This window comes from Chiroxiphia lanceolata, chromosome 3 (assembly GCF_009829145.1).
Source record: "Chiroxiphia lanceolata isolate bChiLan1 chromosome 3, bChiLan1.pri, whole genome shotgun sequence".
Taxonomy (NCBI): domain Eukaryota; kingdom Metazoa; phylum Chordata; class Aves; order Passeriformes; family Pipridae; genus Chiroxiphia; species Chiroxiphia lanceolata.
Window position 1 is genome coordinate 89,484,632 of NC_045639.1, and position 25,591 is coordinate 89,510,222.

At 38.1% G+C, this 25,591-nt stretch overlaps 1 protein-coding gene across 1 annotated transcript in view; it reads left to right on the forward strand.

Moving 5' to 3' along the window:
• EYS (eyes shut homolog) overlaps positions 1-25,591 on the forward strand; it is an 852,398-nt gene that overhangs the window by 194,275 nt on the left and 632,532 nt on the right. The window contains exon 12 of the mRNA XM_032683211.1: positions 273-377. Within this exon, the coding sequence (XP_032539102.1) occupies positions 273-377 (105 nt within the window). The remainder of the gene's footprint in view (positions 1-272; positions 378-25,591) is intronic.

Sequence of the window (25,591 nt, forward strand, 5' to 3'; positions counted from 1 at the left end):
TGCTTGAATACAGTAATTTTGCATAATGAAAAAAACTCCAGAAGTATGCATAACCTCAGTAAGAAAGCCTTCTATTTTCCTGATTGTCACACTTCCAAGTTCGCCTGTCAAAATGGACTGTTTGTAATCAATGAAGGAGAAAAATTCTTGACATAAGGATGTCTATGAGTAGTCCTGTGTACTCAGTAACTGTACCTTGGCCAGTGGGGTCAGCACATAGACTATGACAACCCACAGCCTTTTTTCTTTTTTTTTTTAATTTAAACTTTCAGGAGAAACGTGTTCTGTTCGTGTGAATGAATGTCTAGACAGACCCTGTTGGAATGGAGGAATCTGTGAAGAGGACATAAGGGGATTCAAATGCAATTGCCCATTTGGTAAGTATTTATATTTTTTATTCAATTGCTAGTTTGGAATAGTGTGGTTGTGTGACTTCCACATCTGCTGCTCCAGTGCTATAAAGCCTTATACAGTGATAGCATTCTGCTTACATTTTGAAAGGTATAGAGCTAGTTATCCAGACTAATAAAAATAATTTTTTTCTCTTATTTTTTAAATTCATCATAATGAATTCTTATAAATAATAAGCCACATAGATTAAAAAGTACTTGTAGTACTCAAACAGCCTGCTAAAGAAATATGACAGAACTGGAGATTTCAATTATTTAATATCTATTTGTATAGACACTTTATAGCAACACGTTCTTTCAAAAAACGTAGGTTTTAGGCAGCAAAATGCAGAAATTGAGCAAACATACAAAATCTTGGTCTTTGAAATCCTATTCTGCTAGTCAAATTACTTATACCTAAAAGAACTGAACACTGCTTTAATGTTTGTATGACCTCAATCTGGTAGCCTGAGCATGTGCACTTTGTGGCATTTTAAGTATTCAAAGTATTGTATAAGGGTGGAAGACATGGTAAAGGATATAAGGGGCATCCAAGATGGATCAGGCCAGGTGGCCAGTGAAATAAGAACAGAGTAAAAAGACCAATCAAAATTAAGGGAGAAAGATATATAACGTTGAAGATTTTGGTTTGCTAATTGTATATACCCTGTTTAATATGGGATTTTGCATATTATTGTGTATTGACTAAGAAAATATAGAAGAGGCTGGGCTAAGAATTCCTGACCATAGAAATCCTTTGACTTGGATCAGCAGCTTTCTCCATTTTTATTAAACATTGTGGCAAAAAAAGCCTGGGGTAGAGATTTTGCAACTGCTAAGTTCATTCATAAATATAGATGAGAAAATACTGATAAATTCTGAAAAGGTTTTTGTTTTGACATGCATTTATAAGCTCATTGTTAATATGGAAAATAAGATCAGAAAAATTAATTTTATACTGTACTGTGGTGTTTCAAAGATACTGATGGTGATCAGTAAAACCTGGAAATGTCAGAGTACTGAAATACAGGTCTCCAACCATCCCTCTCAACTGGAACAACTGATTTAAAGAGGACTTTAATATAGTTAATATCAAGAGATCCTTAAATTCTTTAAGGGTGGTATTCCAGTGAGTTGGGAACTGAAGACAATACTGAGTGATACCTTCAAAGGTAAGGTGATGCTTTCAAGTTTGTTGCTTCATTGGGGCAAATGTAATCATGTCAAGCGTTTCACTGCATGAGGGCTGTAGGAAAACATTAACACAGACATTATCTCCTTTGTTCTTCTGAGATTCTCACGTCTTTAACTCTTGTTGCTAAAACTTTTACCCATAGTAGATTTTTAAACAGAAGCACTCTGCACCTCCTTTCACAGATGTGAGAGGAGACCTCTTTCATGCACTGCCTGTCAGTGATAGAAAAGAAAATTGTTGTGACATCGTCTTAGTAGATTGTTTGTGCCTCTTTCTTTAAAGAAAAGTCAGGTTGTAAACTTTTTCTTATCCAATGAATTTTTTTTATAATTCTCAGTGTGTGCATATCATCTAGAACAATGAAGTTTATGTAATGGACACATACAGTAGAAATTATGAGTTTCATTCTATTGACTCTAATAAAATGCTGTGAATAGCAGTGGTTCTTTTACATCATCAGTCAAATGATCAAAAAAATTCACAGTGAATCAAGAGTTATCTGTAGAAATGATCAGTTATTTTTCAAAAGGGTTAACACTTGCCGTATTACAATTTGCAGTTCCATTATTAATATAATAGCAAACTGAATTAAAGAGGGAGAAAATTGTGTAGTGATGTGCATATCTAACAATGAGCTGAAAAGAGGAGAATTTTAATCTAAATGTGATATGGATTCCATTTGTGCCCTTAGGTAAATTAATTAATATCCCAGTTCATATTCTCTGGGTGAAGGTGTAGATAAACAAATGTAACCATGTCAGAAATACATTGTAATGATTAAGTAATGTCTGTAAATTGCCTGAAAACACAAGTTGCTACATTATAATGTTGGATAATTTTACTACTAGCTCAGTTCTAACAAAAGTATCACTGCAAAAGATAACACAGTTAACTTAAGTTGTTTCAGTTTTCAAACCTAGAGTTCCTTCATCCTTGAGTAGTATGATTTCTTTTCCTGTTAAGAAATTAGAACTATATCTATTTAGCAAATGTAAACTATATACATTTAATTGCATGTGCTAACTTTATGAAAGTACACCTTGTGTTTCCTTAGTCACTTTCAAGTAGTCCAGTGTCTTAACATGTGGTCAATTTTAATTCTTAAACTGTTATTTTTATATGACAAATCTCCTTTTTGCAGCTTTAAAAATAATTCATTAAATTCTCTATAGTAAAGCCAAGATATTTCTTAGAAATTATTTCAGTATTCCATCCTACTGTTGATAAGATATTGTAACTAAATAGGATGAAATGAGGTCATTTAATCATACAGATCATTAATTCCCATAAATGTATCCTGGCATTGCTGGAAACCTCACATAAAAATAGATGACTAGAGTAAATTCTTTCCTTTTAAGCAATTTGGTGTTGTGTTTTGTTGTTGTTGGTTGTTGTTGTTGTTTGGGGGTTTTTTGTTTGTTTTGTGTTTTTTTGTTTGTTTGGTTTTGCATGTTTGGTTTTGTTCTTTTTAATGTCTCTGTACTATACACTAATTTTGTTATCACACCATAAGAAGCCCATCCATCAAAAAGTATAAAAAGGTATATAGACTCTTCTGGGTCCACTTTTGTGGATTTTTGTGGCAGAGCACAATCATCTTTTGCATCTCAAGCTAAGAAAGAGTAATATACAAATGGACCAAATAGAATCAGACAATGTCTTTAGAAATTGTATGAAATAATTATGTAGCTCCTTTTTTTTCTGTCTTTCAGGGGAACATCGTAACTATCTTTTGAAAGTGTTTAACAGGAAAGTAATTTTATAATGATATAGCTTACTGACATATTCTGATGACCTTATACAGGAGATTTTACAAGCATTACTTTTGAACTTTAGCATTTTAGATAATAGTATTTCCATTTACCTGATGAACAGTGTTGGTTGATTATGGTGTATGATTATCAACAGTGAATTTGTTTAAGGGATTTTTTTTAAATAATGTTAAGACTGCGTCCTTTTATAGGTCTTTCTTTTCTGGGACATAGAACATACCACCTCAACACCATTTGTTTATCTATATACCTTTATCTGTATATATATGTATATATATCTGAATGTATACATATGTAAAAGGTGGATATTTCTATACCTATACCTTCCTAAAAGAGTAGCTTCTGGAAGAGTGATCTCTACTTCCCACTCAATATATGGACCATTGTGGACAGACTCAACATTGACACTACATGACCAGCACCTCCAGACACAGAAGTTTCTTGTGCACAGGCAAATTTCCAGTCTTCATGGAGAAAGGGTCATGACATTGGAACTTATCATTAGACCTAAACTGAAAGAGTTAAATGAAATAATTGAGCCCCAAGTTGTGTTTCAGATATCTAGAACAGCATGGTTTAAAGGATTTGGTTGTGTTAGGTGTTCATAGCAAGCTGCTGACAATGGGGGCCACAGGAGGGTCTGTGAGGACAGGCCAGGGCTGCCCTGTGCCGGACAAAGATGGTTCCAGCCAGCTCCAACCCACTCAGCACAGGGCATATCGGAGGCCACAGCCGAGGAGGGGCATCTTGGAGAAAATATATTTAAGGAAAGGTAAAACACTACACAGAAATGTGTGAGAGAGAGCAGTGGAGAAAGAATGTGAGAAACAGCTCTACAGTCAGCAAAGTCAGTGAAGAAAAAGGCGGATAAGGTGCTTCCAGCACCAGAGCAGAGATGCCCCTGAAGTTTGTGAAGAAGATCATGGTGAGACAGGCTTGTGAAGAAGACCATGGTGAGACCTGCAGCCCACAAGGGTCCATGGTGGAGCAGATTTCCAGCTGCAGCCAGAGCAGGTGTATGTGTCCTGGAGGACAGGGCTGGAGGAAATTGTAGCCTATAGAAACCCACACTGGAGCAGGCTGTAGCTTGTGGAGAGGAATCCCAAGCAGGAGTAGTCTTTCCATGAAGGACAGCATCCCTAGAGATGCCCCATGCTGGAACAGTTTTATCCTGAAGGACTGCAGAATGAGGGAAAGACCCACATTGGATTAGTGGAAATGTGAGAGGGAAGGAGCAGCAGAAGAGAGCTGTTGTGGACTGACTTCAACCCTCATTCTCCTTTGTCCTGTGCCATTTGGTGGGAGGATGTAAATAAGTAATAAAAGAGTGAAATAGAGACTGAGAAAAAGAGGCACAGGGGAGGTCAGGTAGAAAACGTTTCAGTTTTTGCTTTGTTTCACACTATCCTACTCTATTTTAATTGACAGTAATTTAAATTTATTTTCTCCAAGTTGAGTTTGTTTATCCCATGATTCTTTCTAGTAAGTGATCTCACTGTCTTTGTCTTAAGCAATGAGATTTTTAATCTTTTTTTCTTCCCCCATCCTGCTGAGGAGAGGGAATAAGAAAGCAACTAGCTAGGTGGGGGTCTGGAAGCCATCCAAGCTGAACCCACCACACACCCACAAGCACCAGTGTTGTGAATCAGCAGATTTAAGAAAAAGAAAATAGGAACTTTCATTATTTTAATGTCCTCAAGTCTGTCTTGCACCAAAGGATTACTTTTGTAGCAAGAAAGTTCTATAAATTCAGGTTATTCATTGATAAAATTAACATAAGGAATTTTTAATGAGATTCTTAAAATGTGGGGAAAGCACCATAAGCCCTATAAACAGGGTGTAAAAGTCCTAAACAAACCTTCTGCTCAGAACTGTGATAGAGAAAAATGTTGCACCTATAGCAGCTATACCTGGAAGACGGCACTAGAAAACCAAGGAATTCCAAAGAGTCTGAAATCTGTGTTCCAACATAGCAAGAAGTCTTTCAGTGTTAAATACTACCATCTGGTAAGATGTTTTTCATCAATTTGATCAGAAGAAACTGCAGCCTCTTTACTTGGAGCAGAGAAAACCTCCAGTCAGAATGAAAAATACTAAGGAAAACATGATAGGCACAGTTTTTTGCCATCACTCACCATCCCCATGTGATCTTTTTCATTAGAAACATAGGGACTGATCAGTATTGATTAATTTGTATTCTGAATTCAGTCTAATAAATGGGCAACATAAATCCATCTTCATCAATGGAACCAATGGCAGAGAAAATTTCAGTGGTGATACATATGCAGCTACTATATGATATTAGATTTAATATGTGATATTGGAGCTAACATGGTTTTGGCTCAATACAAAATGAATGTAATTCTTCACAGAGTCTATCAAGAAAACTGAAGGGCAGATAACTGATGAGGAAGGCCTGGAGGACATTATTTGAACCTTTGTTGTGCTCCAAGATTTGTTAAGATTAATGTGTCCACAAAACATTCTACCTATCAGTGAATCAGCATTTTTAGTAGAGAAAAAAGTATCCATGGACAGTGTTAGATCTGCTCTTGTTTCAAGAAATAACATGTACATTTTCAAAACCCATGGATTCATTGCCTATATATTTTACTGCTTTGAAGTTTCTTTGTACATTCTTCTTCTTTTTTGTGGCTCAGTCTTCAGATCATTTTTATTAGTCCCTCGTGTTTATTTTTTTCATTTTGGCTATTTATATTGCTCATTGAAACATTATTAATTTCTTTTTTTTTTTCTTTCAAAGTTTGTTTTACAATGCTTGCTTCAGGTTATTTTGTGAAGAAATGCCACTTTTTGCCCTTTCCATTCTTCTCCCTTTGGTATTTCACTTTTTTTTCTCTAAGATAACTAATGTTTAGAAACGCTTATTTGTTGCAGGTATGTTTATATGGACTAATTAAATTTATGTTTCTTGCAGGCAGGCTAGTTAGCAAGAATTTCTCTTTACTTTGTCACTGAGTACTTGTGTTCCTTTTATGATTAACCTGGTACTTATTTATTTGTTTTAATTTTCAGCTTTGTTTTTAATTACTTTTATAGATGAGCTCTGTTAACTGATCTTTTCAGATCCCCTGGTTTATTAACATAGAATTAAGCATTTCAAATTCGGAGAGACTGTTTTTACAGGTTTTCTTTTTCATTTAGTTCACTCTAGGTAAAACACTGTGTGGAGTGCCATGGTAGCCTTTTATTGAAGGAGTGACTCACTGTTTTACTCACCTTTTTCTTTTAGTCTTTCAGCTAGATGAGAGTAGGAGTAAAATGGAAGATTTCATTTTTGTATGTTTCAGTGTAGATGAATATGCCATTAGACTTTGCTTTACATCTGAAAAGTTCTAAACATAGCACCTTGTTTTGAGAAAAATAAAATCATGAGTGACTTCAGAAAGATTAATTTTTTAAAATAACATAAAAGATGAGCAGCAGCTGAATAAAATTGTAGCAACAAAAAGATATCTAACCCAGCTGTTTCCATGACAACCTCCCTTTTTGGATTTAAAAACCCCATTTCTGCATTACTCCTGAGCTACTCATCACTTTCATTGTATGTTATTTCAATTGATATATATTTCTATTTCATCCATATAAAAAGGTCAGATGAAACACGACAGAAAGTATTTTTCTATTTGTATTATAGTAGTGTCCATGATGCCTGATTTATATTAGAAACAGTTACGTAACATTCATTATGTACATGTTTTCATTTTATGCTAGCATCAGCAGCAATATGAGAGAGTTCAAACAAACAATTTTTGTTTGTTTGTTTTAAGGGCAATTATCATTGTTGTAAAGAAAATTGGAAATGGTTTGATATATTAAGGATTGGTTTCCCTATTTTGTAGTTGTAGAGACAAAATTGCTACAAGTGAGATGAACATTTTGCTGGAATGAGGTACCAGTCTCGCTTACCAGATCTTTAACTGAGAGAGTTTACATTCAGAAAATGAAGTTTTAGATAGCTGAAGATAGATTAGATGAATCCCAGCTGAAGTGATTTTCTCCATGACTAGAAACATTGCAGTAAAAGTAGACAGAGGTCTCCTTAGTGTTATTCTGATGCTATTTGTCCGTCTTTACAACTGAATTTTGGAGATTTTTTTTTAATTCATATAGTTTTCTGATATTCGCGTTATACCTTTAAGGTTCCAAAAAGGCTTCATCTACTTTAATAAAGCACAATTATTTGTTTTAATCCATTGTCTGGAACTGAAAAGGACAAGCAGAACATGTGCATATACAACTAAATGTGAATCATCAGAGAAATAACATGAAGGATGTTATATGTAGCAGGATGATAAAGGCAGAATTGCAGTCTGTATAAACAGTGAAAATAAGCTTTAATATGGCACCATTAAAAGGTTCAATAAAATGAAACCTCACAAAAGCTACCACACAATTTTATGAAGTTCAACATAATTGGCAGTCCTTTTTAAAAAATAACTCAGGACCAAAATAGTGAAGCTACTGCCTGAATTGTGGAAGTACAGTGACAGTGTTTGAGGAAAACTGCACACTACCTGCATATGTTATGCCTCTCACAATTGAAAATAAAAATTTACACTAATTAATAGCATGGTTTTGCTGCAGCCAAATTACAGTCTAGGCTGCCCACATTATTTGTCAATTGTTGCATCCAACCTCAATAGGCAGCCCTCAAGTCAGGTATTCAGCCCAAACAGAACCAGAAAGTCCTGAGACCATATTCACACAGTTCACTTTAATGACAATAAATCAATGCTGATGCAATTAGTGATACTATAAAGGCCATCAGTGATCAATTTGGCAAATCTGTTTCTTAAGAAAATAGCACCTGTGCACGTCACTGGGATTTACTAGAGCATACAAAAGCTAAGGGCAGCTTTACTCATGATCCTAGTTACAGTCAAATTTAATGATGATCTACGTGATTAAACTGAGATCCCTTCACAAGGTTAATTGATTCTTCAACAAAATATTTTCATTTTCTTTAATTTTAGAATGCTATATCAACTACTCTTCTTTTTGTCATCTCTTAAATAGCCTGTACACTTTAGACAACCTGTTCATCTCTGCACTGTGTACCTGGGTATGTTTTTCTTTGGCGAAGACATTTTTAAAAACACAGTATCTTCACAGAATCATAGAATGGTTTGGATTGGAATGAATCAAAAACATCATCTACTTCCAGCACTCCTGCAGAGTCACCTTCCACTGGACCAGGTTTTTCTATCCAACCTGACCTTGAACACTTCCAGGGATGGGGTATTCATAACTTCTCTGGACAACCCGTTCAAGTACCTCACCCCCCCTTATAGTAAAGAATTTCTTCTTAATATCTAAATTAACCTACCCTCTTTCAGTTTGAATCCATTTCCCCTTGTCCTATCACTGTATATACTTGTAAAAAGTCCTTCTCCAACTTTCTTGTAGACAACCTTCAGGCACCAAAAGGCTGCTCCAATGTCTCCTCAAAGCCTCCTCTTTTCCAGGCTGAACAGCCCCCATGTACTCGTCCTGTCTTCATAGGACAGGTGCTCCAGCGCTCTGTCCAACTCAGTGGCTTTCCTCTGGACTTCTTCCAACAGGCCCATGTCCTTCTCACATTGAGGGCCTCAGATGGGGTCTCATGAAAGCAGAGTGGAGTGAGAGAATCACCTCCCTTGACCTGCTGGCCACATTTCTTATGATGCAGTCCATGTAACGGTTGGCTTTTTGGGGTGTAAGTACTCATTACTGGGTCATGTTAAACTTCTCTTCAACCAACAACCCCTGTAAGGCTTCTTACAAATCGTTCTCCACTCAGCTTGTATTTGTGCTTGGGACTGCCCTGACCCAGGGGAAGGATCTTACATTTGACATTTGGAACTTCATGAGGTTCACACAGACCTACCTCTCAAACTCGTCAAGGTCCCCCGGATGGCATACCTTCCCTGCAGCGCATCAACTGCACCACATGGATTGATGCTGTCAGCAAAGTTGCTGAGGGTGCATGCAATCCCATTGTCTTACTGCCAACAAAGATGTCCCAATGCTGGTCCCAATACCGACACCTGAGAAATGCCATTTGTCACCAGTCTCAACTTGGACATTGAGCCATTGACTGCATCTTACCGAAATTTTTCTTGAATAAGTTCAATATAAACATCCTTGGGCCCATGTACAGTTTCAGTTTGGGCTTTGTAGATTTTTTTATACCTAGACATTCAAATTACATATCAATGATAAAACCATATTTGTACAAACATAAAACTCATTTTTAAGTATATGTATAACCTCATATATATTTATGATTGTTCATGTTAGTAATCAAAATTGCTTATGAAAATTTATTTGATTTAACAAACAAAGCCATAAGTTGATGAAAAAGGATCCGTATGTACTTTCTCAAGGAAACATTTAAATAGAAAGTACACCAACTTTTATCTTTTCTACAGGTGATGAATCTTTATCATCAAAAAATTTCATGTTTCTTTCAGTAAATTCCACATAAACTTATTTACTTACCCTACACATAGTTTTTTTCTATCTTCCTTAGTATTGTATTTTCTTAATGAAAAATATATTTTATTTTTCTTGAATGTGGATGATGAAAGCTACTGTACTTCATGGGAATATGTCATCACTCTGTATCATTTCTATGCCTTCTTTTATTAATTTGCTTATACTCCTCTATGACAGTGCAGCTCTGCCACATTTCTTATTTCTTTACTGTTTATGAATTGAAATTGGTAACAGGGCTGGAAAAGATACTTATCCTTGCAGATAAAAGATAGCTTTGCAGACCAACTTTGAGTGACAAATCTATCATTGACAGGCATATGATTTTCATCATTTACACAATGAAAAATTAGTCCATTGCAGTTAGCAGTGCAAGAACTGTTTGAACTTCTAGTCTACCATCATAACTAGGCACAGTTATACTCTTCAGTCTATTTTGCAAAAGCTGTGGTTAGACAGGAAATTGGCTATCTGGTTATTCTTTCTACTTACCAGGCAGGAATCCAGAGCATAACCCATCTGCAAGTAGTCCCTGAGAGGATTCACCAGCTTTCTTCCCTAAGCTTGTAACTCAGACTGTGTCAGCTGTGTCAGCTGGACTTTCAGAAAATAAAAAGCATGCTTTGACAGCTGGATGGGGAGCCTGTACATCAGCCAGGAGAGAAACAGAGCATAGTACAGATTGCACATAATTCCAGGAGAATTATTCAGCTTTGCTAACTGGGACTTAGTTAAAATGTGCTGTTCTTTGAACTTCTTGGACAAATTCAAGTGGTGGTTTTTTTTTTTTTTTCAATCAAGTTCATTTAAGTTCCTTGTTATTGAATTAACTTCCTTGTAATCTGAAACAAACCTTTACTTTTTTTTTTTTTTTTAAATCTGTATTGGTTTTGGCTGGGATAGAGTTACTGTTCATCATAACACCTCATATGGTGCAGTGCTTTGGATTTGTGACCAAATCAGTGTTGATATCATACCAGTGTTTCTTGCTAAGTGGTGCTTGCACATCAACAAGGCCTTTTTATTTCTCACACTGCCCTGGTGGCAGGTAGGCTGGGGCTGCACAGGGAATTGGGAGAGGCCACAGCCTCCCCTGAGACAGCTGAGCCCAACTGACCAAAGGGACAGCCCATACTATATGGTGTCATGCTTAGCATACAAAACTGAGGGAAGAAGGAAGTAGGCAACATTTGTCTTCTCAAGTCACTGTTAGGCATGATGGAGCTCTGCTTCTCTGGAGATGGCTAAATATCTGACTGGTAATAAGAACCAGTTAATTAATTTCTTAGTTTTCTTTACTTGCATGCGATTTTCCTTCCCACATTAAACTCTCTTTTTCTAAACCCACGAGTATTTCTCACTTTTGCTCTTTCATTTCTCTCTCTTATCCCATGGTGGAGTAGTGAGTAAGCAGCTGTGTTGGGCTCAGCTGCCCACTGGCATTAACAAATCACATTACCATATATTTTCCTCCTTGTTTTTGCTCCTTAAAATGAGATGCAATTATATATTAAGATTACTTAAAGCATTATATTATCATTTTAGTAAAACAGATTTCTTACATATTCCTGTATGCTTTGAGATAAATTTAGCTCTGCTGATGCAGACCTGCAGTAGCATTCCAGTAGCACTGTTAGTTCCAGTAGCACAACAAATAATATATGTAGGAAGTTATCAGCGAAGAATCCTTTTTTCCACCCACCTATGTCTTTCTAGTTATTTTTTTTATTCAAATATACAGTCTTTCAGCCATTGCTGTAATAAAAGAATTCTAAGTTCTCTTCAGAGTGAAAGGGGATTAGCTTTATCCTCTTCTGTGGTAAAGATATATAGCCATAGCTATGAACTGAACACTGGGAGTTTAGCATCACTAGCTACAGTTACTTTTTTTAAAAACTTTTTACCCCCTTATTCTAATTTAACTGAGAAACCCGAACACAGTATCCTAAACTTTTTTTGCATTGTTTAAATGCTGTACTGGAATCAGAATCATAGAATGGTTTGAGTTGGAAGGGATCTCAAAGATCGCCCAGTTCCAACCCCCCTGCCATAGGCAGGGATGACTTCCACTAGACTAGGTTGCTCAAGACCCCATCCATTCTACACTTCCAGGGGTGGGGGGAATCCACAATCTCTCTGGGCTACCTGTTCCAGTGCCTCACTATCTCACCGTAAAGAATTGTTTCCTAACATCTAATCTAAACTTGACTCTTTCAGTTTAAAACCATCTCCCCTTGTCCTTTCACTATCTACCCTTATATAAAAAATCCCTCTCCCTCCTTTTTATAAGCCCGCTTTAGGTACTAGAAGGCTGCAATGAGGTCTCCCTAAAGCCTTCTCTTCTCCAGGCTGAACAACCCCAGCTCTCTCAACCTGTCTTCATAGGAAAGGTGTTCCATCCCTCTAGTTATTTTGGTGGCCTTCCTCTGGACCCACTCCAGCACGTCCGAGTCTTTCTTGTATTGAGGACCCCAGAACTGGACACAGTACTGCAGGCGGGGTGTCATGAGGGCACAATAGAAGGGCAGAATCACCTCCCTTGACCTACTGACCACTTCTGTTTTGATTCAGCTTTTGGGTATTTAGGGTGGGTTTTTTGCTTTTTTTACAGCAGTTTTTTTTTTTGCTTTTTTTACATTTGGCTTTCTGGGCTGTGAGTGCACACTGTGGCTCACATATAATTTTTATCCACAAGAACCCACAGGTCCCTCTCCACAAGTCTTCTCTCATTGAGTTCTTCTCTCAGTCTGCACTCATATCTGGGGTTGCCTCTAACTAGGTGGACCACCCTGTACTTGGACTTGTTGAACTTCATAAGGTTTTGTGGGCCCAATTCTCAAGTTTGTCCAGGTCCCTCCAGAGGGCATCCCATCCCTCAAGTGTGTCATCTGCACTGCTCAGCTTCATGTCATCTGCAAACTTGCTGAGGGTGCACTCGATCTCTTTGTCAATGTCACTGATGAAGGTACTGAAGAGCACCAGTCCCAACCTGGTGAAGACAAGGCAACAGAACCTTCAGGGACACCAGTTGTCAACAGCCTCCACCTTGACATAGAGCCATTGACCACAACTGTGAATCTGCAAGAGTGTTAGGTCTATAATCTAAAATCTATGTCTTCAAAATACATAAGTTTTTCTCATTCTTAGGTTTAAGTTATATTTTATTTTATTCCAAGAGATTTTAAATCCCTTTTTAAAAACATCCTAATTATTTGCATTGCATACTTAGTTATCTTAGTCTGCCACTTTCATTTGTCAGCTGTTAGCAAAAGCAGTTCTTGTATGTTAGAAATTCTTGTTTCTGGAAAAAGGCATGCTTAGTTTTCATAATAAATTTTCTTTGGTTTACATATAGCTCAATCAAAAATAAATCTAAACCAATATTTTCTTATTCCTACCTCCCTCCTTTCTACACTGGATCAAAACTTTTACAATTTGACTACTGTAGTCAAAGGATTATGGATGTGACTCAAGAACTGAGACAGAAGTTTATTCCTTCATGCTGGAACTTTCACCAAAAATTTAGTCATCCAGCTCTTTTAAGCTAGTTCTGCAATTTCTAGGTCCAGGTTAAGCATGAAAAGACACTTGCCAGCTGCTGATTTGACTTGTTTACCTGGGATAGTATTTAGATTCTCTATATTGGAAATACAGTTTAAAATCTTATCTTATTCAATGAAAGTAAATTGAAACTTTTAGGACTTACATCACAGAATCACAGAATACGCTGAGTTGGAAGGGTCTACCAGGTGAGGATACACAATCCAGAAATGCCTTTTTTTTTCCCCACCTCTGATATAAAAACCAGGAAAACTAGATCAACTGTATGATGTAAAGCTGTGCTGTAAATATTAACGGCTAGTAACACAAATTCTATTCTTAGCTGTTAAGTATCCAAATTTTGTTCTTCTCTCTGATATCTCTGAGTTAGCTGTGCTTTTTTTTTTTTTTTTAAGAACATATGTTGGAAATGTATTTTTTTAAATAGCTTTCACTTGCCACTCTTTTTGTTTGGGAAAGATAATATGATTGTGTTGGTTTTGGACAAATCAGCCAGAGACACAAGACTCCAAATAAGTCCCTTCCCTTTTGTTTTCACCTCTCACCGCCCCCTCCAGTAATGAAGCAATAATACAAAGAGATATAAGTAAAAAATTACAATTAGCTAAAGGAAATATCAGTAAGTACAAAAATACAAAGGAAAACAGCTTAAGCCAACAAAGGTAGAAATCTTTTTCTAGTCCCCTCACCCACAGGACAAAAAAAGACAAAATGGCAGCTGCCACATGGTTTCCTCAGGCAAAGACAAAGTAGCTGAGAGGCTTTCTCCCGCCTTGCCCCCATAGAACACCCAGTCAAGAAAAAAAAATATGAAGAAAAACACAATATAGCAAATAGTTCTTCATGGTAAGATGGTAGGCAGCAGCAGCTCTCTCTCTGTCTTCCGTGAAGAACAGCAATCAGCAACAGTAACCCGCAGGGGCAGCGGTGGTGGTGGGGTCTCCCAGTAAGGTCAGTAGCAATAGTTGTCACTCGCAGGCTCAGCCCAGCTTGAGCGGCAAACACTGCGACTTCGGCAAAAATTGCAAAAAAAAAAGGCAGCATCTGGAACTTTATGGGCCTATTGCTGGCAAGGTCTCTCAGTGTAGTCCAGGCAGTAGCACCACCAACGCAACTGTTACCTGTGGAATTCTCCACTGTGATAGGAAAGGAGAGTTAATGGTAAAGCTTTTCAATCAGTAGAAGCATCAGAACTCAATTTAAACTGTAATGAAATAAATAGAACTAGCACTTTTAGACTTGTGACTTTTTTTGAATTTTAAATTAGTGAATTTAATGGGCTTTTACACGCAAAAAGCTTCACTACGTAGAAGTTTACTTCATAAAGAAAATTGTCACAAAGTTTATTTGATAAAGGTATCAAGATAAATACAATAAACTTTAAATGCTTAAGATACTATTTCTTAGTCTCTATTTTCTAATTTTAATTATCTGATAAATTTATAACTAAGACAGAACTTTTTAACAAGTTAAAAAAATAGATTTTTGTATGCATTCCTGCATATGAAATATTATCTGGCTTTAGAAGGAGAAATTAATAGTCAAGACTTTCAAGAAATAATGAAACTTGATATTTCATAACAAGCTTTATTAGAAGTTAGAGGAAAAAAATAGAATAATCTTACATTTCAGGAAGATTTATACCTATTGCAAAAGATAGCTATCATGACTTGAATACACTAGTTATCTTGTTGCCTTTCATAAAGGCAAAGGGTTTTGAGAACATCTGAAGGAATATCAGCAAATAGTGCAAATATCTGTAATGTTGCTGTCATTTATGAAAGTGTATTGATTAGATAATTGCACTTACTAGCTGTGCATGTGATTAATTAAATAATTATTTATCCTCCTTAATGAAATCTACAGAAATAATTAGTTACACTAAATGTCTTCTAATTATTCATTTTCTACAAAAGAATTAATGTATTTCAAATCATCAAAAGAACAGTCATTACCAACCAAACTTGATTAGTCAGTGAAATGCACGTGAGATGCCTCCATAAGAACAATCTTAAAAGCAGTGGAAGGAATTAGACTGAGTTAATCAGGTTGTGTGAGGAAGTATCTGTTGTCAAGTTGAAACTGGTATTTAGAAGTTTTATTCTTTACATCTAAAATACTATATGGTTTAACTGATTTCAAATTAATATGACAAATGTCAGAAAGGCCCAACAGCTTTTCACTGCTGTACTCTGAGATACCTGAAACCTATTTAAAAGTCTACTTTTCTCAAAGTATTGCTCCAAAAGAATAGTCCATGGAAAACAATGAAGATTATCATTACTCTGCAATACCTGCTTCTCTTCTCCTTCCTGCTCCTCCCCTCCCAAAAATGCCACAATTCCTAGTAATATTAAAGGGAGATTTCTTGCTGACTACCAAGTAACACAGTAGTGCTCCTAAGTGTTGGGAATTTTTTTTTTTGTATTGTAGGTAACAGGTTTTATTGTAGCATTTATATGCGAAAAAATACAATAACAGAGTTCAACAATTGTGTGCAGCTACAGAAGTGGGATCTTATTAGAAAGGTCTCGGAGAAACAAGGTAAAATCTTGACTCTGATGAAACAATATGGACTTTTCTGATTATTTACAGTGAATCATGCATTTTTCAAGGTGAATATGGCTTTGAAAAAGAGCATACTTTATGAACTTCTAGCTTTGCAATCACTGGAAAAATTTCAGAATGCTTAAATGTTGCCTTGGCTGTCAAACTGCATTCAGTTCATCCATAATTTTCTGGGAGGAAAAAGAAAAAACGTCTTAATAAAAAAAATTGTTTTGGAAGAAAAATACTTTTTAGCCAAAACTAAAACAAACAAACAAACAAGTGGTGTTGCCATGGTGCTTCACTTTCTTTCTTTCATAACCTATAATCTCTGATTGTATTTCTATGATAAATTGAAGTCTTCATGTTTTGGGACATACATTTTGTGTCTTCTGAGTCTCATAGCTTCATCTTGGAATCTGAAGTCAACTTGTCTCAGCAGTTTAGGCTGTTTTGCAATAATGATTGAATGTTAAAATTTAAATGATGACAAAATGATGACAGAAGTAAGTGGTAACCATGTATTGTCAAAAGATGAGTGAGCAATTGGCTGGACAAACAGTACAGAACAACAACTGGGAAAAGTGAAGAGAATGTATAAATGATACCTGTAAAAACTGGGGTATGGATCTGACTGAAGTGGTGTTAAGCCAGCTCTGAAGACAGCAGAGAGCTGAATCAGAGAATGGATAGGACAGTGCACAGCCATCAGCACATAGATATGGTGTAGCTAAAGCATGCTAACACTGAAAACACATTCAACTAGAAAAGGTGCTAGACCCAGGAAAACAATAAAATAACTTTCCTCCTCAAGAGAAGGAAAAAACATGAGAAGAAATATCATGTTCTGACAATCTCTGCCAAAAATTCAGGTGCACAGAGTTCTGAAACTACAGAAAATAGCAATTTGTCAAATGCATTGTCTTTATAGGCACTTACAGATGTGACAGTTAGGTGAGAGTTTTTATGTCAATCAGTCTAACACATCTAATTGGATTTCTTTTCCTGAAGTCCTTTTCCCCTTTCTCTGCCAGTAATCTCCTCATTAATTTAAAAGTTTAAGCTTTTTTTTTTTTCAAGTAGGAAATTAATGCCATTTAAAAACATCCAAAAATCCTTTTTTAGAATGTCTCTAGACACATGCAATATTTTGTGTTCCTTAACTAGCTCTATACATCACTCAAGTTTCTACCATTCTATTTTCTTCATAATTATTTTTAAAACTTTTATTCTTTATTTTTTAATGCAAAGTAATAATAAAAATTGAGTGCAAAATATTTTTTATAAAAAATATAAGACTATGAACCAGATAATGTTATAGTACTAGCGTTGCTCTGCATTCAGGGGAATGTAGCAGGCTCAGTGGGTGAGTCATCGTCATCATGGCTAGGCTTCGCGAACGAAGATTTGGGAAGGCACTATCCACATTTGCTACAGGCACGCTGGTGGCTTATGAGGCCAATACGTGACAGACATATCCGATTGCAAAAGGCGCAGCAGAAAGACTCTTTAGATGGTGTATTTTGCAAGATACGGTTCTTTCTGCATTGCCTTTTTTCCTCGAGAGTGATCCTGTGTGTGTTCTCGAAGGAGACAGCTGCGTTATAGATGGTGTGTCTCCAGGCCTCCCGATTGGAGGCCAGAGTAGACCAGTTATGGTGATCAATATGGCCAAGGCTGAGATGTTGTTTCAGGGAGTCCTTGAATCTTTTCTTTGGGGCTCCTCTCATGTGGCAGCCAGTGGTAAGTTCACCATAGAGCAGGATCTTAGGAAGGCGGTGGTCCTTCATCCTTGAGACGTGCCCTGCCCATCGCAGCTGCATTCTCAGTAACATGGCCTCAATACTAGTGACAGCTGCTTGCTCTAGTACAGATGTATTGGTCACATAATCTGACCAGCGGATGTTAAGGATTGTACGGAGGCAGCGCTGATGGAAGCGTTCTAGGAGACGCAGGTGGTGGCGGTAGATGACCCATGATTTGGAGCCGTATAGGAGAGTGGACAACACTATGGCTTTGTAAACACTGATCTTGGTGCTTTTCTTTAAGTGTTTATTATGTCATACTCTTTTGTGGAGTTTTCCAAAAGCATTATATGCCTTAGCTAACCTGTTGTCTATCTCTCCGTCGATCTTACCATCTGAGGAGATGAGGCTACCAAGGTAATTAAACTGTTGGACTGATTTGAGCTCTGATTGGCCAATGGTGATGTGGGGATGATGGGGGACTTCCTGAGGTGCAGGTTGATGGAGGACCTCTGTGTTCTTTAAGCTGACTTCCAGCCCAAAGAGCTCGGCAGCATCTGCAAAGCAGGATGTTAAACGCTGCAGGGCTGCTTCTGTGTGGGCAACAAGGGCGGCGTCATCAGCATAAAGCAGCTCCCGGACAAGATGGTTTAAGGTCTTGGTGTGGGCCTTCAGTCGCCTTAGATTGAATAGGCTTCCATCAGTACGGTATCGAATGTAGATGCCGTCCTGATCATCGAGGTCTGCTGTGGCCCTTTGGAGCATCATGCTAAAGAAGATGGTGAATAGGGTAGGAGCGAGAACGCAACCTTGTTTCACACCATTCTTAATTAAAAAGGGCTCAGAAAGTGTGTTGCCATATCTGACTTGGCCGTGCTGATCCTCATGGAGTGAGATGATCATTTTAAGGAACTTGGGGGGACAACCTAAAAGTTCCAAAATCTGTCAGAGACCTTTTCTGCTCACAGTATCAAAAGCCTTGGTGAGGTCGACAAAGGTTACATAGAGACCTTTATTCTGTTCCCTACACTTCTCTTGCAGTTGTCTGAGGACAAATACCATGTCTGTGGTGCTCCTGTTGGCTCTGAAACCACACTGACTTTCAGGTAGAATTCCTTCTGCTATAGTGGGTATTAGTCTGTTCAAGAGTATTCTTGCCAGGATTTTGCCAGCAATGGAGAGCAGAGTAATACCACGATAGTTTGACCAATCTGATTTAGTACCTTTCTTCTTATACAAAGTGATGATGACAGCATCACGAAGGTCTGATGGTAGTTCACTGAGCTCCCAACAGCGCACCACAAACTCGTGAAATTTGGTGTGGAGTGCAAGGCCCCCATGTTTCCAGACTTCAGGTGGAATTCCATCAACCCCAGCTACCTTGCCAATTTTTACCTGCTGTATGGCCTTGAAAGTTTCTCCTAAAGTGGGGGCAGTATCCAATTCATACTTTACTGGTTGTTGTGTGATGGACTGAATTGCTGAATCCTGGACTACACGGTTGGTACTGAAAAGAGTCTGAAAGTGTTCAGACCATCGATTCAGAATGGAGGTTTTATCTGTTAGAAGGGTTTGACCATCAGCACTGAGTAGAGGGCTTTGGACCTGGTATGTAGGCCTGTATGCTGTTTTCAAGGCCTCATAGAAACCTTTGTGATCACCTGTATCTGTGCATAATTGAGTTTTTTCAGCTAGATCGATCCACCACTTGTTCTGGATGTCACGGAGTTTCTGTTGGAGCCTGCTGCATGCGAGACGAAAGGCTGTTTTTCTTGCGTGACAGGATGGCAGTGCAAGGTGTGCTTGCTGGGCGGTTCTCTTCTTCCTCAACAAGTCTTGGATTTCTTGGTTGTTTTCGTCAAACCAGTCCTTGTTCTTCTTGAGGGAGAACCCTAAGGATTCTTCAGAGGAATGCAGGATGCTGTTTTTAATATGAAGCCAGATTTTTTCAGGAGAGTAATCTGTGGGAATGTTTTCGAGCCTGGTTTGAAGGTTTGCCTGGAAACTGTCTCTTACTGTGGCTGATTGGAGATTGTTAACTTGGAGTCTTCTCCTTGGGATGCTGCCCCTCTTTGGTTTGAATTTGAGCTTAAAATTGAGTTTACAGCGCACAAACCGATGGTCTGTTTGGCATTCTGCGCTGGGCATCATGCGGGTATGGAGGACATCGCAGGCATCTCTCTGTCGCACCAAGACATAATCAATGAGGTGCCAATGCTTAGAACGGGGGTGCATCCAGGTTGTCTTCAGACTATCTTTCTGCTGAAAGATAGTATTAGTGACGGTGAGTTGTTGCTCTACACAGAATTCCAGCAGAAGTCGACCATTATCGTTGCAGTTTCCAACACCATGCTTGCCTAATACTCCTTTCCAGGCTTCAAAATTCTTGCCTACTCTGGCGTTGAAATCACCAAGGATAATGATCTTATCGTCTGCAGGAACCTTTTGGGTAAGGAGGCGCAGGTCAGCGTAAAATTTATCTTTTTCAGCAGGGTCAGCTTGGAGAGTTGGGGCATATATACTAAAGATGACAACATGTTGCTTGTTGTTTAGCGGAAGGCGTAGGGAGATAATGCGGTCAGAGTGACCTGTCGGCAGATTTTCGAGTTTAGGAACAATGGAGTTTTTGATCATGAAGCCGACTCCTGAGAGGTGTTTTTCGGTTCTGGGCTTGCCTGACCAAAAGAGTGTGTAACCGGCACCATGTTCTCTGAGGCTGCCTTCTTCATGAAGGCGAACTTCACTGAGAGCGGCAATGTCGATGTTGAGACGAGCCAGCTCATGGGCAATTAGGGCAGACCGACGCTCAGGATGTCCGCTACCCACAGAATCGAACATGGTTCTGATATTCCAACATGCTATAGTTAATTTAGGTACACCTTTGGAGGCAGGTGCATGCCTTTGTCTTTTGCTCTTTGTGCGACCGCATTGGAAGAAGCTGCCCATTGGCCTGCAGTTAACCAACCGGGTGAAAGTGGAGATGAGCTTTGTTTAGGCCACCTTTTCTAGGCCCCTCTCCGAGTGGAGCAAGCAGTGCTGTCCTTGAGAAGGCTGCTTGGTCGTTCAGGGTGCTGCCCCAAGAGACTGTCATCTCCGGTCAGTCTCAAATGACCAATATCCTGAACCGCCTGCATGCAGGGTTGGGTCTGCGGCTCCCAGTGCACCTTTCACCTGCCGTTTCGACCCTCGCCCGTCGCTACAGGACTTTTTGCATGTGGGTAAAGCCTTCAAGACTGCGTAATGGTTTTTTTAGGTGAGACACAGTGTGCGCGGAACTGAACCCACCCTTTAATCCTGAGGTTCATCTGCCAGGGCCGAGCTTGGACGGTGGCAGTGAGGTCCTCAGGACGTAGGTTTGATTAGAGTGTCCTTCTCTTAGATGGATGGCCTTACAGGGCTAAGCGAGCTCCATCTGCCCGGGTTTGGGATTGGAGTTGTCCTTCTCCTAGGATGACTGCCAGGAGGCTAACGAGCTCATCCTGCCCAAGAATGTATTAAATCTGGTCCTACGGTTTTGATCTGTCTGGCATGGGCGACCCTACTGGAGGCATGTACCATATAGCTTGCAACCACACAGGGGAACGGAGACTATGTTCCTATTAGAATGCCTTGGGCAAGTCTTTCATTTCCTGCTTTATTATCACCTACCTATAAATAAACTGGAGGAGGTACCCAGGGACAACCCTTTGTCCTGTCCACCGTTTCAGGATGTAACAGAGCAAAGCAAGTATATCCAGAACATGCCGAGCCTGGGCAGTAGCCACAGGAGAACCAAAACCAGACAGACAGAACAAACAAAGCAAACATTCTGACCCCAGTACCCATCCAGGCAGGGGTGCCTTTTATTGGCCCCAGCTTGGCGGGGCCCCCCATTATTCTAAAAGAACCCACTATCCACCCTGACCTTATCCTTCCCCCACTGTGTTACCACATATCTAAGGCACACTACTCACCTGCGACATTTCATACGGGATTGTGCCACTCTCCCACCTGCTGGTCGGCGGACCACCATGGCCCGCTTGCATTGGTGGTTCAGTGGTAGAATTCTCGCCTGCCAGTGGGTGAGTACCACAACTAGATACAGGTCAAAAGCTTCTGTGTATTAATAGGAAAGATAAGTCTCCTTATAACATTTGAAATCAGTTAAATCCTATATATTTTGCAGCTTGCAGACAGAATTGTTTCTATTACTGTGGTCTTGTTGCCCTAGAACACCCTTTCTGATTTCCTCTGAACGATCTGTCTTGCCATCCAGTTTTACTGGTAAATATACTGGAGGTTGGTTCTTTTGGCAGAAGAGTCTGAATATAAAAGCTTTGTTGCCATTCAAGTGATTATTCCTTATATCTATATCAATATACATCAATTACATATAGTTTCTTTTAATAAACATATCTAATAAACAAAACAAACATATTTATAATGAGTTATAATATAGGTGCATGCTCTATGCAAAAATAAAAAAGTTGAAAGCATAAGACTTCATATCTCATAAGATAATGAAACGCTCAACCCAGCTCTTTAGTTTCATTCCCTGTTTGAAATAAGTATTTCTTTGTTTGGAGAAGATAAAAAATTAAAAACATGTTTTCAGAAGTCATTTATTAAAATTTAATCTATTAACTAAAACATGCATTTATTGAAAACAAAATTCCAAACATTTTGCCTAGCCAGGCAGTGCAAAGAATCATCTGAAGACAAGGTGTAATTTCTCACTTGAAAAATTAATTTTATTTAATTGATTTTTAATAGTGAGCATGTTAAAGACAGTACAAAATATTACACAATAATTCGATAATACAGATAAAAGATGGAGGAGGAGTACTAGGCATAAAGGATAAGCATCACTGATGTGAATTAATCATTTGGTGCATTCTACACCAAAATGTTTCCTAGTGAGGATCTGATAATTTGACTGCACATTATATAAAGTATGTTAGTACACAAATTCCATGAAAAAATATACACAGTTAATAGGCCAATAGAATAGAAATATTTTCCACTGCATTATCTGGAAAATACATTCTATATAAAAAGAAATTACTGAGTTGCACATTTTTTCTTTTTAAATCTTCCAGCAGGAGAAGATTCCCCCTTCCCTGTGCCCCAGCCTTCTTTTTCCAAAGTGTTAATAAAAGAAGGACCCAACATAACTCCTAAATTGAAAAGACAAAACAGAATAGGTGCAATAGTTATATTGAAGTTGATTATTTGTTTCTCTTAATGGTAAACAAAGGAAAATGGAAGGGAATGCTACAACTGATCTGAAAAAAAGCAGGAACAGTGAGTATTTGTTTCACATACAAGATTGGTTTTTATAGTAGTCTACCAGATAGGTCACATCTGTTATCACTATTTATATTGCAACATTTGCCCCAGGGCTGTCGCTCAGCGAGAAACCATCATGCACTTGCCAGGAATTTTCTGTGCAAGTAACAGTTCTGGTACAGCCAGGCCAGTATCCGCTCCCAGTTTTCTCTGCATAGTCTTTCTCATTCCAATATCTCAACTCTTACCATTGCCTCTTCTGACCAAGAGCAGGGGCTTTTCAGCCCTCATAGTGAAATAGAAGATCAGCTGAAGACCACAAATCAAAACAAATCCCTGCCCTTATTCATGGATGTGCAAAAAATGTGCGTAGCATAGAAGGGTGGGTTTTTTCGAGATCAGGGGTGTGTGTTTTGTATTTCTGTGTTTGGGGTTTTGCACTGAATCTTGTACTTCTAAGCTTCTCTCTCCATAGACTCTAGTCTTGGGAGTTGTAAGCAAAGAAAAATAGAAAACAATGCATTCAAACTCACACTCTATCAACAAAAGTACAGGATATTATGGTAATATTAGTGTATATGGCTTTCCTAATCTTGCCAAGACAAATAAAAGTTATGTGCATAAATCTGTGAATCCTTAAGCTCTTGTTCCTAATTTTATTGGCAATAAATTATGCCAAGGCCATTAAGGCGTAACTCACAATATTTGAACTCATTCCTACAAATTTCATTCTCAGGCAACTTGACTGTAAAATAATTTTTGTTTTGATCTGGAGAAAGACACTTGGGTCTTTCAAGTATTATGGTGAAGTAAAAGAAGGTTATCAAAGACTTGTCATGTTAACATCAGTGTATTGACTTAAATGCTTGAACCATGAACAGTTTCAGACTTTTTACATTATATAAAATAGAGCAGGTCTTTTCACATCAAGAGTTAAAAACCTTTCATTTTCTTTAATCAGATTATGGGCAAACATTTTTTTAAGCCACAGTGAGAACTGCAAGTATCAAGCTCCATGGCATCTTTTCTGTCTTACAGTGTATTGGAAACAAAATTGTTTGTATTCCAGACTGACTCAAGAAGAAACAAATGTTTTAACTGCCACTGAAATTCCCTGACATGGTAATGATAATACAGACATCTTCAGGAAGATGAGATGAATCCCACACTAAAGCTTTCACCCTTATAGATAAGATCAGAAACTGGAAGCATGTGGAGAGTCCCTTATAGCAATCTTGTCAGTGCCTAATATGAGGTCCTTAACTAGAGATGATATTAATATAATTCAGCTTGAACTACCTTTCTCTGAAATAGTCATGGATAAATGCAATAGCTGCATAGTAAGCAGGGGAAAAGAGGTATTTTTAGTGAATGATTCATTTAGTAATTTTTAATGTCTACTTTGTATTAAATCAATCACATTTGAAAATTTCTGGAACAGCTTCGTCTCAGAAAATGTAGTTGTCTGCAAGCAACTAATTTTATCTTCTTATATATGAACTCTCTCCTAAGGCTTCATGTGTGTTTGTATGGGTGTGCATAGATATGAAATTATAATTCAACTTAGGCTGCCCTGGGTTTCTATTGCACTGGAACAGGACTGCAAAGATAAGAGAGTGTGCAATTTAGGCAATTAATTCAGAGATCGAGAATGGCTCAATCTCTGAGCCATTCAAAGAATTTCAAAGAATATCCTTTGAGCTATAAGTACCCTTCCTTCATGAATAAAACCATCACTCTAGCATCTCTGAGTAGTGGAAGAGGAAGAAAAATTTATACACATGGCTTTGGGTATGATTTTAAACTATCCTGTAAAGGAAAGTTTAACTTGAAAAGCTTGTTTCATGATGAGAAGACACAGAGAGGCTTAAAAATTTCTGGTATACCTGTGACAGTTATACGCAGAACATGTTAATCTTTAGGGTCAACTTAGGAAGTAATTGAAGGAATGAAAGCCTGCTGACAGCACTGTGTAAATAACGATTTCTTTTACAGTGTGATGTTCATCATCACCATCTAATGGAATTCCAGTAGCGTTTGAAATATCTGGCCTTTCTCAAATGATTAGGGAGTCTCACTTCTACCTTTCTGTTAGAAAACGCACTTTTTCTTTCAGAAAAACAGGGATTTCCCAAGTCTTACCTCTTTTAAATCACTCATATATGAATACAACAATACAACCTATCAGATGTGTAATCAAAGCATTGTCAAAATTGGAAAAAGTTGATGATTCTTTTTGGAAATAGTTAATTATTCCGTCTGTAACTGGTGATCTGACATGACTTTTAAAAATTGAGAAAAGGTAGGCTTTCTCCCCTATTTTCTGTTTGTACTGATATTTAAGGCTGTGGAAGGACCTCAAGAGGTCATCAATGTCAGACTTCTGCTCAAAGCACATTTAACTTGAAAATTAGATCAGATTGCTGAGGTTCTTGTCCAGTCAAGAGCTGAAAATCTCCACTGGCAGACTTGTCACAGTCTCTCTGAGTGACCTGTTCCAGTAATTCAGGGATCAGCACTGCATCTGACTCCTCAATAGGTTCCTGGATGACCACAAACTGGGGGATGATATATGGAGGGATATATAGAGGGAAATGTTGCCAGCCAGGGTGAGCT